The sequence below is a fragment of the Phoca vitulina genome, unplaced genomic scaffold (genome assembly GCF_004348235.1).
Source record: "Phoca vitulina isolate PV1807 unplaced genomic scaffold, GSC_HSeal_1.0 scaffold7, whole genome shotgun sequence".
Taxonomy (NCBI): domain Eukaryota; kingdom Metazoa; phylum Chordata; class Mammalia; order Carnivora; family Phocidae; genus Phoca; species Phoca vitulina.
The window spans coordinates 61,153,429-61,165,800 of NW_022589710.1; the positions used below are offsets into that span (position 1 = coordinate 61,153,429).

The 12,372-nt window shown below is 38.4% G+C and overlaps 1 protein-coding gene across 14 annotated transcripts in view; it reads left to right on the forward strand.

The window, feature by feature from the left end:
• The window catches only part of UNC79 (unc-79 homolog, NALCN channel complex subunit), a 237,325-nt gene that overhangs the window by 30,202 nt on the left and 194,751 nt on the right, over nt 1–12,372 (forward strand). For 7 of the 14 annotated variants that reach the window (XM_032405842.1, XM_032405844.1, XM_032405838.1 and 4 more), the window contains exons 1-2: nt 403–5,821; nt 6,577–6,697. In XM_032405842.1, the coding sequence (XP_032261733.1) occupies nt 5,719–5,821; nt 6,577–6,697 (224 nt within the window). In that variant the 5' untranslated portion in view covers nt 403–5,718. Of the gene's footprint in view, nt 1–402; nt 5,822–6,576; nt 6,698–11,779; nt 11,798–12,372 lie in introns of those variants that run through there. The other 7 variants (XM_032405836.1, XM_032405837.1, XM_032405835.1 and 4 more) reach the window with 4 other exon arrangements.

The window sequence follows — 12,372 nt, forward strand, 5'->3', positions numbered from 1 at the left end:
CTGGTGTATAAAGAGAAACAGTCTTTCTGAAGGAAAGTGCCTCTGTTCCTACCAACAGCTTTTTAAAATTATTTATTTATTTATTTTAAAAAGATTTTATTTATTTATTTGAGGAGAGAGCGAAAGTGAGAGAGATCACAGAGGGAGAGGGAGAAGCAGGCTCGCCTCTGAGTGGAGAGCCTGATGCGGGGCCTGATCCCAGGACCCTGGGATTATGACCTAAGCCGAAGGCAAACACTCAACTGACTGAGCCACCCAGGCGCCCCTGAACAGCTTTAAAAAAATTATTTATTTGAGAGAGAGAGTGCGAGCGAGCATGACTGGGAGGGAGAGAGAATCTCAAGCAGACTCTGTGCTGCTGGGCATGGAGCCTGATTCAGAGCTTGATCTCACCACCCTGAGATCAGGACTTGAGCTGAAACCAAGAGTCGGGTGCTTAACCGACTGCGCCACCCAGGCAACCCCCCTATCAAACACTTTACAATGAGTATTTCTTGTTTGACTCAGCAACTCTGTGACTAAAAATGTATTCTGAGGAAATAGCTAAAGATTTGTACACGTGTTTGAAAGGATATTCTGTACAACATTGACTAGAAGAGTGAAAATAACTCCAAATCTCACAGATAGATGATCGGTGAAAAAAATTACAATTTACTTACATAAATAAAATGTACGTACATTAAAACGATCATGTAGAATTGTATTTCTGATATAGAAAGCGAGGAAAGCAGATTCTATAACTATATACAGTCTAATCCCAATTTCGTAAATGTGTATTTATGCAGAGAAAATTTCCTATAAGGATAAACACCAAAATGTTAACCATAGTTCTGAGTAGTGGGTCTTTAGATAATTTTTATTTTTTTTCATTGGACTTACCTGAATTTTTTACTTTTATTATAATAAGCATAGACTGATACAAATATAAAAATAGGAATGGGTTGCTATTAAAAATACTTAGTGACATAGGAAAATGCTTAAGATTTAAAGAAAAAATGATTTAAAACTAATACAGGATCCCAGTTTTGTTAAAGTATTTTTATATCCCTGCCTAAAATGAATGACCAAATTTTGCTTTTGTGGCTCTTTCTCTCAACATGTAGCAAAACTTCTAGGAAATGGTGGGGATGGGATGTAGTGAAACAGCAGAGCAGAGATTAGACGCATGTATGCCTGGATAAATTTCATCACTTTCTCAGACTCCTTTTCATGTTTTCTTTATTTTCATCACAGCTTTAACAGTTGGCCTTTTGGCTATTTTCATAAAGAAAGAAAGTTTGATCACTGGGAAAAGCCACTGTCCTCCTCCCTCCCTCCTTTCCTTTCATCCTTTGTAGGACCTAGCAACTTCAACATCCACTGGGCACTTGGGGGTATATAATGCAGAACAAGAGACATAGTTCTTGGAGCCTACTATCCACTTGGGAGAGACAGTAAAACATCACCCAAATGAGTATTAAAAGTTGTGCTAACTACTGTGGAAGAAAAAAGAATAGGGTGTTATGACGGAGGAAAATGAGGGTGGAGGAAAGGGAATCCATTTAGACAAGGAAGTCAGCAAAGATCTCCATGAGGAAGCGATAGTTTAAGTCAGCCTTGAAGTAGAAGTAGGAGTTAGCCAGATAGACGTAGAGGGAAAAGCATTCTAGGAAGAGGGACAAGCACATATAAAGGTTTTTAGGCAAAAAAGTAGCTTTGACCAGTTCAGAAAACTGGGGCAAGAACCAATATGTCTGGCTCTTAAGGTATGACATGAAGTTGGAAAGTAGGCAGGGACCTGGTATATAATATGTTAAGGATTTTGGATTTTGTTCTGAGGGCAATGGGCAGCCATTGAAGGATTTGCATGCAGTAGCTTATATTTTGGAAAGGTCTCTTTGACTGCTCTGAGGAGAAGGAACTGGAGAGAGGCAAGAGAGAACTAGGGAGATGAGTAAGGAGGCTTTCACAATTGATCGGGAGATGATGGTGCCCAGTAATGATAGTGAAGATAAAGAACAGAAAACAGATTGGAGGTATGTTCTGGTGGTAGCATTGACAGGACTTAGTGACAGGTTGGGTTGAGGGTGTGAGGAGAGGGAAGAGGAGCTGTCAAGGATGATTTTCAGAATACTTTGTTGGAGTGACTTGGTAGATTGCATAGATGGTGGGGTTGGTTTTTTGAGGGGTAAGGGATGAGATAAGAGTTCAATGTGGAGCATGTTTACCTTACTAAGGGGAGACATTGAATAGATGAGGTCTGTTACTCAGAAGAGCTACCCGTCTGGGACGGAGATACACATTTAAGAGTCGTTGGCATGGATCGTGCTGCAGGCACTATGGATGGATGAGATTGGCTGTGGAGAGAATCTGGAGAGAGAGAGGAACAGAGAGTCTAGGACTGAGCCTTGAGGAATTCTGACATTAAACATCAAGCAATGCTCCCTGAAAGGATGCAGTGGAGCAGTGAGGGGGAAGACTAGGAGAATGTGGGGTTGCTGGGAAGCCAGTGGGGGTGAGTGTCAAGGAGGAAGGGATTGGCTGTATGGAATGTGTTGAAAGGCCTAGTAAAATGATGACTGGAAAGTGCCCATTGGATTTGGCAACATGGAGGTTCCATATGATGGCGGGAGAAGGGGATTCAGTGCAGTGGTGGAGGTGCATGACTGACTGGAGTGAGTAGAAGAATTGGAAGTAACGGAGAATGAGAGTGTACACAACTCATTATAATCTTGGCTCTGAAGAGAGAGGCCAGTGCTGGAGGGGAATGTCAAGGGAGAGGTTTTTGTTTCCTTTTAACAAGGGACATTCTAGAGTTTATTTGAATGCTTATGGACATGACTTAGTAGGAGGGAGAGCACTAGTGGTCCCATTGATGAAGTTTGATTGGAAAAGGAAAGAAGGAGATGCGGGTAAGCTTTGCTGTCTGCTCTGTGTTGAGTATGTACTAGGTACTATGCTAAGTGGTTGGCACAGGGACTTAATATTCACAGTATTCAGTACTGCGAATTGGTTGGTATGATTATCCCTATTTTACAGTTGAGGAAATGGGGGTTAAGTAGAGGTAGAGCCAAAGTCTTGATCCAGAACTGTTTGATTTCAGAGCTTGGACTCAGCTCTGACTTACACTCTTGGAGGATTTCCTTTGTGGTGATGTATTAGTCAGTTTGCTAGGGCTGCCATCACAGAGCCCCACAAACTAGGTGGCAAAAACAACAGGAATTAATTTTCTCACTGTCCTGGAGGCCAGAAGTCCAAGACCAAGGTGTTGGCATGTTTGGTTGCTCCTGAGGCCTGTCTCCTTGGCCTCCCGATGGCCGCCTTCTCCCTGTCCTCACATGGCCTTTTCTCTGTGTACACGGATCCCTGGTGTCTCTTCTGTATCCTAATGTCTTCTTATAAGGGCACCAGTCACACTGGATTAGAGCCTACTCTAAGGGTCTTAATTTTGACTTAATCACCACTTTAAAGGCCTTAAGTTTTGACATTAAGCCTTCAACATATGATTTTGGGGGTGGGGGCCACAACGCAGTCCATAACAGTCCATAACAAAGTGTAAGGAAAATAGTGGGTATGGGGGAGTTTTGGAAAATATGGAGAGGGATGAAACAGTGATTGGAGAGGGTAGAAGAAGGAGCTTACTAGAGAAAGGTAGTCTGGGGGTCAGTTGAGCTTGGAGATCGTTTGCTTATATCTCAATTATCTGAGCTTCTGCAGCAATATTCAGGTATATTGTTGAGTAAAGAATAAGACCTCTGTGCTGCAGTGAGGCTGCTGGTTGCTCACATGAGCTTAGCAACCAGCCAAATGACCATTTTGTGTGTGTGTGTGTGTGTGTGTACAAAGTTGAAAGGTAGATGAGTTCTATTCACATCCTCAGCACAATTACAAATTACTGTATGTCAGGGACCTTTCTGGATGTTCTCCAATAGTTGAAAACATGGAAGTTAAATAAATCTACCACTGCTAAGATTTTGTTGCATTCGCCAATGTAAAAATTAGCTTGAGCGTTTTTCCAACCGGTTCTGGAAGTTGTCTTTCATGATTACTCATCACTATCTTTTTTCTTCTTTCTCTCTTCCCTGTTTCCATCTTCACTAGTCAGTTATTTATTGACCATCTCCTAGATGTCTGGCATAGGAATAAAAAAAGTCAGCAATCTAGTGTGGGAGACAGAGATGTATATATGCAGAACCCCCCTCCCCCCCCAGCGATAAGGGGTATTATCAAAATGATAATTCATTTGTTCATTTATCCTGCAAATATATCAAGTACCTACCAAGTGCCAGGCAGTGTGTTAGGTTTGGGATAGAGACAGGAGTCAGATATAGTTTCTGCCTTCAAGAAACTGACAACCTGGTATAGCAAACAAACAGGTAAGTAAATAAAGACAATGCAATGTGACATTTGTAAAATATTAAGAGGTCTCAAAGTAGGGAGTGATTCTTATCTCTGCTCTCCCCTGCATGTTTGGATACCTGTTGAAAGGAGCCACTGCTGCATTTTAACAAAAGGAACTTTAAAAAGAATATTCATTCATTTCACACACAGTTTTGAATGCTTGTCATTGTTGTGTAGTGACAGTTTTGTAGCTCTTGAATTATGAGCAAGCATTGAGTTTGGGATCTATGGCTTTTTTCTTCACATGAGTTTATTGTCCACAGCCTGTACCACCAACACCTTTTTTAGGTGGTGGAATGATTAATGGTATTCCTGAAATACTTGACAGAAATCTGCTGAATATTAAAGCTGGAGGAAAGTCATAGTAACAAAGCATTACTGTGATGGTGGGTGAGCAGAAAGCATATGCTGTTTAGCACAGATCTCAAATATCTGGGACTTAATATGGGGGTTCCCTGTCATATGATTTTTAAAAAGGTGGTGAACAGCACTGAGATCAAAAACACTGAGAAGAAAATGGGTTTTTATAAATTATGTAATTGAAACAGTTTCAAGTATCACTTCTTTTTACCTTATCTCAGGAAAAAAGTTACTTACAACCAAATACTTTTGGGCTTCGTTGAGACAATGGATATAAACTTGTTGCTTTCTTCAGAGGTGATGTGCTATACAAACTTAAGGTATTATTATCTGGAATCTAGACTTATTTTTGTGGGGAAGTGCTAACCATATTATGGAAATAGTGCAGGTAGTAGGAGGGAGAAAAGGTAGATTTGATCAATGGTATATGTGGGATATAGAATCAATGATTAACCTAGTAACAGCTGGGAATTGAATTGCTTTGATATCAAGCAGCGAACACCCGCTATCTTCATATTGATTTCATCTGAGAGTCGTATTCTAGAGTATGTCACAGTGGAAAGAGCACAGGATGGGGGCGAGGGTGTAAGTTCTGATCTAGCTCTGCCATTTACAACCTATGTGCCTCATTTTCCCCATGTTTAAAATGAAATGGTTTTGGGAAAAGGCCCCTAAGGTCCCTCCAGTTTTGATATTTCATCATTCGGTGATTCTACGTCCCACACCTGTCAAAAGCATTTGACTTTTCTTAAGTTGCTTATGCCAGCATTTCAGTTAGAATGCATCCAGGAGCTTGTTTCCATGGGCTGTTGGGAACAGCAAGATCTTGCTTCTCCAGGACTTGATATGTCTTCTGTTAACTGCTGACAGTGAGCCATACCACCTAAAAGGCTCCCTTGTAGCCGTAAAGATTGAAAGGACAAAATGGACAGTGTTGAGAGCTCTGTGGAAGAGGAGACCTGAGAGACGGTGATCATCATGGCCCCTTGGGATTTGCAAAGAGGAATGACTAGAACTGGGCCATTCACTGCAGCCAGGTCAAAGGTCAGGTCAGGAATGTGGACAATGCTGGTGACTCCAGGTAGGTCTAGGAGGTTAAACAAGCCCATTTAGTCCCTCCTGAATCTTGAAGATCTGAGCAGCCCTGCTCAGAAAAGCTATTAGGAAGTCTCCTAATTTATGAAACTCCTTGGAAGAAAAATGTGACATGCATTTTTTATATTTTTATTACCACCCAATCATTATATTCTTACTTAATACTCACCAAGTTACTCTCCTCTTAACATATTCTCACAGTTCAAACATTCATTAAACACGCTACATGCTTTTATGATCACTGATTGAGTTAAAAATCTGGTTTTGACTGATGCCATTGTGCAAGAGATTCTCTATATTTTAGGATTTTTGGAGTGTTGTTGAAAGGCCTTTGAGTTTTCTCCTTCAGTTTTAGTTCAGCAATCTTAAATATAATTCTCTGGTGGCAGAGATTTATATCTATTATTATATTGCTAATAATAAGCTAACTGGGGGGTGATTATAAAATGATTTGGAGTACTGCCTTTCTTAGTGATAAAAAAAAAGTAATAGATAATTTGTGAATAGGATATTAAGCCAGATAACTAAAAAAGTTTTGTGTGCTTAATACAATGATAAGAAATTAAAGGTCTTTTAAATGGTTTCTATCATGGAATTCCAGTAAAAATTTAACATATTTTCCATAAAATATTAATTAAATTCCTGTATCTAATCATTAAAAAAATTCAACAAACTGTGTACCTAATACATATTACAAGATGATTTTTCTTTTTTTTTTTGTTTTGTTTTGCTTTTATCTAGTTGCTTCCAAGATCCGGTACTTACAGGAATATCATAACCGGGTTCTTCACAACATTTATCCTGTACCTTCAGGGACAGATATTGCAAACACCCTGAAATACTTTTCTCAGACCTTGTTAAGGTAAGCTTTAAAATATCCTGTACTTCGAAAGAATTATTAGGTAGTACTGCTGAATTGATTGGGACCTAAACTTTTACCGAACTCAAAAGTTTTGAAGGGCCTTCTGTTTTCTTGTGCTCTGCCAGAAGAGTCTGGACTCAGGTTCTCTGGGTGTATATAGCAGATCAGATCACAGGCCTAACTGGAAAAAAAAAATGGGTTGCATGGCTACAGTCTGCTTTCCCTCATTTTACATCTTCTCAAGAGATTTGTACAGTGATAAAAGGTTCTGTGTGTGGCACTAACGTAGAGTGGGGTGGGAAGGAGAATTTACGTTGCTAAAATTAAGAATAGGAGACAGTCTTCAAGAAAATCAGAATTAAGTAGCGTTTTAGGTTCATCTGTAGTATTTCCTATTTCTTGAAGTACGATCTATGGAAATAACCATCTGCGCCACTTCAAGCGTTCAACATGCTTGACAATTGATGTGGACACTTTGTGCGGGACAAGGATAGGGAAACACATCCTGGCTGCTTTGACTGTGACACAGAGATGGGAGGCAACTATCTCCTTCACAGTTCTCATTAGGAAAAACAAGTGGATGGAGGGGAGCCACTCAGGTGTTTGGGAAATCACTGCTAAGAAGGGAGGGGAGCACTTCCCTTTCCATTAAATTCTAAGGCTCGGTCTCTCCATTAGTGACCATGATCTTCGTGCTCCAGATCTGATTTTTGGAAACACAAAAATTGACTTGCTGCTGTTTCTTAGTAGCATTTTTGTGAGATAGGAATTCAGGACAGAACACCAGTGGTGAATGAGGGGCGTGGCCCTGGTGGTCCTGGAGGTTCCAGTGGACCGAGGCTCAGCTTTGCAGAAAGAAGCTTCATGCCGTCAAGTCAGCTACCGATCTTCTGCAGCCCTGCTCTTTGTTCTTCTTACTCTTTGGAATACCTTGTCTTCTTTAAAACCCTTGGTGTCCCTGTTCTCTTTTAAAGGGATTCTGTTTATCAGATTCATGGATTTCATACTTGCCCACTAAGTCGAGGACCTTGTTAGGGGCGATTTTCTCTTCTTTTCAAATTGCAGGGGAAAGCATTTGTTCAGTTTTCATAGTGATAATCTGCTTAAGTGTATACACCAAGCATCTGACTCTGCTCTTTTGAATTCTCCTTTTTGTCATTGAGGTCAGGGTTCTCAATGGCAGATGCTTTCTTTTATCACAAATTCTGGGAGTTTGCAAAGTGAGAGCCATTTTTTAGTAGGAAGCAAAGTCTGAATTCGCTTTGCAAAGAAATTGAGGTTCCCATTGGCACTTTGAAGCCTACTGCTTAAGTCTTTGTCATTGTGTCAGAAGGTTGGGAAATTTGGGATACTGAAGTCATGTTTGCAAGACATGAAGTTTCCATTTTCTTGAATGATGGATCTTTGGATATGATCATGGGTGATAACATTTTAATGGTAACACTGATGTTAAGGTAGTTTGTTCAAGTAGTTGTTGGAGAAGATTCTATGCAATTGAGCCGAGTCCATTTTCAAAGGGAGACCAAATCAGCAACTACTCCTAATGTAATAGTAACAAAATAGCTGCCATTATCATCATTATCATAGCCATAGTGTGTGATAATACTAGTAATTATAGGTGTTAAGCATTGTTCTAAGTGCTTTACATGTCATCTCATATAATCCCTTATAATAATTCTATGAAATGAGTGTAGTCTTACGCCCATTTTACAAATAATGAAACTAAAGCATAGAGTGGTTTAATAAACTGCTCAAAGGTACATATCTAGTAAGTGTTGGAACCAGCATTGGACCCTGGTGGTCCTCATCCACAGAACACACACTCAATAATTACACGACACTGCCTCTCCCTAGTACTACTAGTTATCATGGGATAGAGACACTTCTTTTCATAAAAACTTGGGTTTGGCCTTTGAGAATACCAGCATCCATTCTGAGTCCATAGCCTAGTTTCGGCTGTCCTTGAGATTAAGGGAGGAAAGGAAGTGCTTCTTGCAAAGACTTGCCAACTTTTTGGAAGTTAAATTGAGCTATACTTAAAGTGACGTGGACAGTATTTCAATTCCCAGATGTTTTAGCTCTTTCTCTCACTTAGCAATTTGTTGTGGATAGCAGCAGGTCAGAGCAGAGTTGACAGCCTATAGGATACACTCACATGTAGTGGGAGGAAGAGTGAAAACCCTAAGCAGGGTAACATGTCATGGGTTGGACTTTAGTACTTATAGGTTCAACTCTTGGGCTGAACCCAATGCAGTTTCTTTCTTCTCTTTGCCTACCTCAGCATTAACAACAACAACAACAAAAAACAACTCAAAACTCTTTTCATTTCTTTTGCTTACTGGAAATATAGAACTTAAAACTCTTGTCCCGCATGTTGGACCAAGTTATGATAGACTACTTTCACTGGTGGTATATATATCCATACCAGTCATATTTATATTTCTTCATTTTATTTATACTATTAGTTCAAGACAAATGAGATGGTCTGGGTATTTGGTGTGGTAAGATTTTCTACTCACTAACAAGATGGTTCCCTTTGCATTTTTGACGATTTTTACATTCGGAAACACTTCTAGCCTTCAGAATCCAGATTCTTGAAAAGAAACACGAAGAAAGAATTAGAGATGAATTCTCACAGAGTAACTCTCTGTCCTTCTGTTTGGATATTCTCAAGGAAGTCAGAATTATTATTATTTTGATTAAAATCTGCAACCCGAAGTACCAGCTGCTTCATTTGAGTCAGGATTGCATTTTTAGAGTAATAGTCCTGTGGTTTTCATGCATGGCACATAACTCTCACTGATTTCAATAGAGTTTTGTACATATTCCCAAAGGCAGAGATTAGCCTAGGTGTTTAACTTCAATTAATTTAATGCACAGGAGAGGAGAGATTATGTTACCATAATTGATTGTATCAGCATTGAATAGTCCACATATGTCCACTTAGCTCTTAATTAGACTCACATTAAAGTTCATGGGGTTTAGTTAGGAGAAGGTGAGTCCTGTGCATTATTCATCTTACTAACCCTTGAGCCTAGAGCAGAGTTTGGTCCTCAGAAGAGGATCAACAAATGTTTGCTGAACTGAGTTGACTTTCGTCCAAATTTCGTCCATTGCAGCAATCCCTCTAGAGCATTTACTTCATCTACCAGTGACCTGGCGTACCGGGTAAAATTCTGAGTGCTGAGTTGTACTCATTTTCATTTAGCAGGGACCTAAGTATGGGAACAGACACACACTTTACACACAACTTCAGAGTTTAGTTTTTTGTTTGCTTTTATTATTAGAAGGACCTATGAAGATCGTCTACTTTAATCCCCCCTCACTACAGAGGAGTCTGTCCATTTTACATTGGAAACATTCCGGGGCCATATTTAAAACCTAAGGTCTTTTTTAAGGATCTTGTCTCTTACCTGGCAGAATATTTAAAGGTTTCCAATCTTTCTATGTCATATGGTCTTTTGGAATTCCTTCCCGCAGATCTCTCTGCTGGTGCCATTCAAGCTGCTAGCACATAAAATCTTTTTAAAAATCATTAAGTTTGGGGAAAGCTACTTGCCGCTAACTCTTTAGAAAATGTTTGATATGTTTTGAAAAGGGATTCTAGTCTCAGTTCAAAAATCTTAACTGAATTGTAATTTTTAATTGCTTAGGAAGAAAACATAGACCTTCCAATTACTGATTTGAGGTCCACAGAGTAGCTTTAGAGCATAGCATGGTCAAGTAAATTTTGCTGACAGTAGAGAGATTCAACTCAAATGTCAAAATTCATAATCTTATAGAAAGTTTATTTGATGTATTAATTTTCTGTGCTATAAATACCTCAGGGCAACTTCTCATCTTTCTCCGTACCCACAGGGGTCTTCTTCTCTTGGTTCCTCTTGATGTTGGAAGTAAATGTTTGATATAAAGAGGATCTCAGGAGGGAAAAGGAAAGGTGAAAAGTTGGTTGCTGGGTCAAACTCTTCTGAGCAGGGCATTCTTCGTATTCTTTTTGGTTGGCTGTACAGACCTCTGGGGAAGAACTTTAGTTGGGGTAGATGGTTTTATCATTCCCAAGTTAGACAGTTTGGTTGGGGAAATAAGTTTTTTTTTTCTGAATAAACTTCACAAAACATCATAAAATCACAATGCATTGTACATTGATTCATGAGCCCTTCTTTAGTTTTTCCACAAATGAAAACATTTCCTTACATTGAAACATGAATGGTAATTTAAAACTGGTTTCATGGATAACTCATCTTCAGCCATTTTTTTCTCAACTTCACCTACTTATTAAATCTAGAGGCAGTGAGAGAGAAGTTTTACTGTTTCAATGCTGACATTCTCCCTCCCTGCATGTATGAACTTGTTGCTGCTATCATTTGGGAACCCCACGTATACAGGAAGGGAAAAATACCAAAACAGAGCCTCCAAAGTTTATTTGACTAGTGTCTGTTAAATTATATCAAACTTTGGAACAATACTAAAGTATACTTGAAAAAATAATAATGTGCTATATTTCCCCCACCAAGGAAAAATCTGATGACAGAACTGTACTTAATTTAAAGGACAGCATTAATATATGATACATAGCTGATTTTATTCTTTAAGGCAAATGTTGTTTTTCTATATCACTTCTATAAGATCCGCATCTTGTAATTTTGAAATGATGCTGGTAGTAGGCTAACTTAGGGCTGAAGTTTGGGAAATAATATTTCTGACTTACATCTGTTGTGATTCTAAAGGAATTTTCAGTGGGATAGAATCCTACAGGATTAAAACAGATTTTTGGTGACTGGGCTTATCAAGAATATAACATTTAAAGGTGGTACTTTTAGGAGTAATCAAGTTATATGAGGAAAGTATAAAGTCTGATGGAAAATCTGATGGTACTGGAATGTTGATATTATCCCATTGTAAATCATAAGCGTACTTTAAGTTAAATACATCACACACAAAACAAGGTAAATTTAATCCCTTTAAAAGTAAAAAAAAAATTACACTAAATCTTAAGTTATTTCTTGCTAAGAAGTATTACATAACTATTCTGAAATTATCTTTATTATTATTAATTGTTTTTCCCTGGACATTGGGTAACAGAAGACAAAGGAAATCGAGGTAAATTAGGCACATGGAAAATAAAAAGCATGTAGTCATTTTTCTTACATTTGTAACATATTTTGCACTAAGAGTAAATAGAAATAAATGTAAATTTGAAATAGCAAGCATGCTTGACACTAACCAGTTCTTCACACCACTGTGAAATGGTAAATGTAATACCATTAACTAAGAACTTAGTAATGTTTGATGCACAGAGTTAAGTGTAAAACGAGGTTATTTTTATGTAATGAAACATTTATAAATTGTTATCTATTTTGATTAACAGATAAGTGTATTATATAAAAGCACTTTGTAAGTGCAGCAGATACTATCATTATAATGTATAGCTATTGTCTTTAATGATAAATAGTATAACCTAACTTAAAAAACCTAAACATCTGGCCAAAGCAGTCATTTCTTGTGTTTTTAAATTAACAACTCTTCTGCTTTATCGCTTTTACTAAAAGGTTTTCATTTAAAAAGGAAGGCTAAACGAAAGCCAGTTTATTTCTAGAGTTTATTTTTATTCCCATTAAACTTTTTTTTAACTTTCTAAATTATCTTTCCTTTAGTGTTTAGTGAGTTTTGTTGAA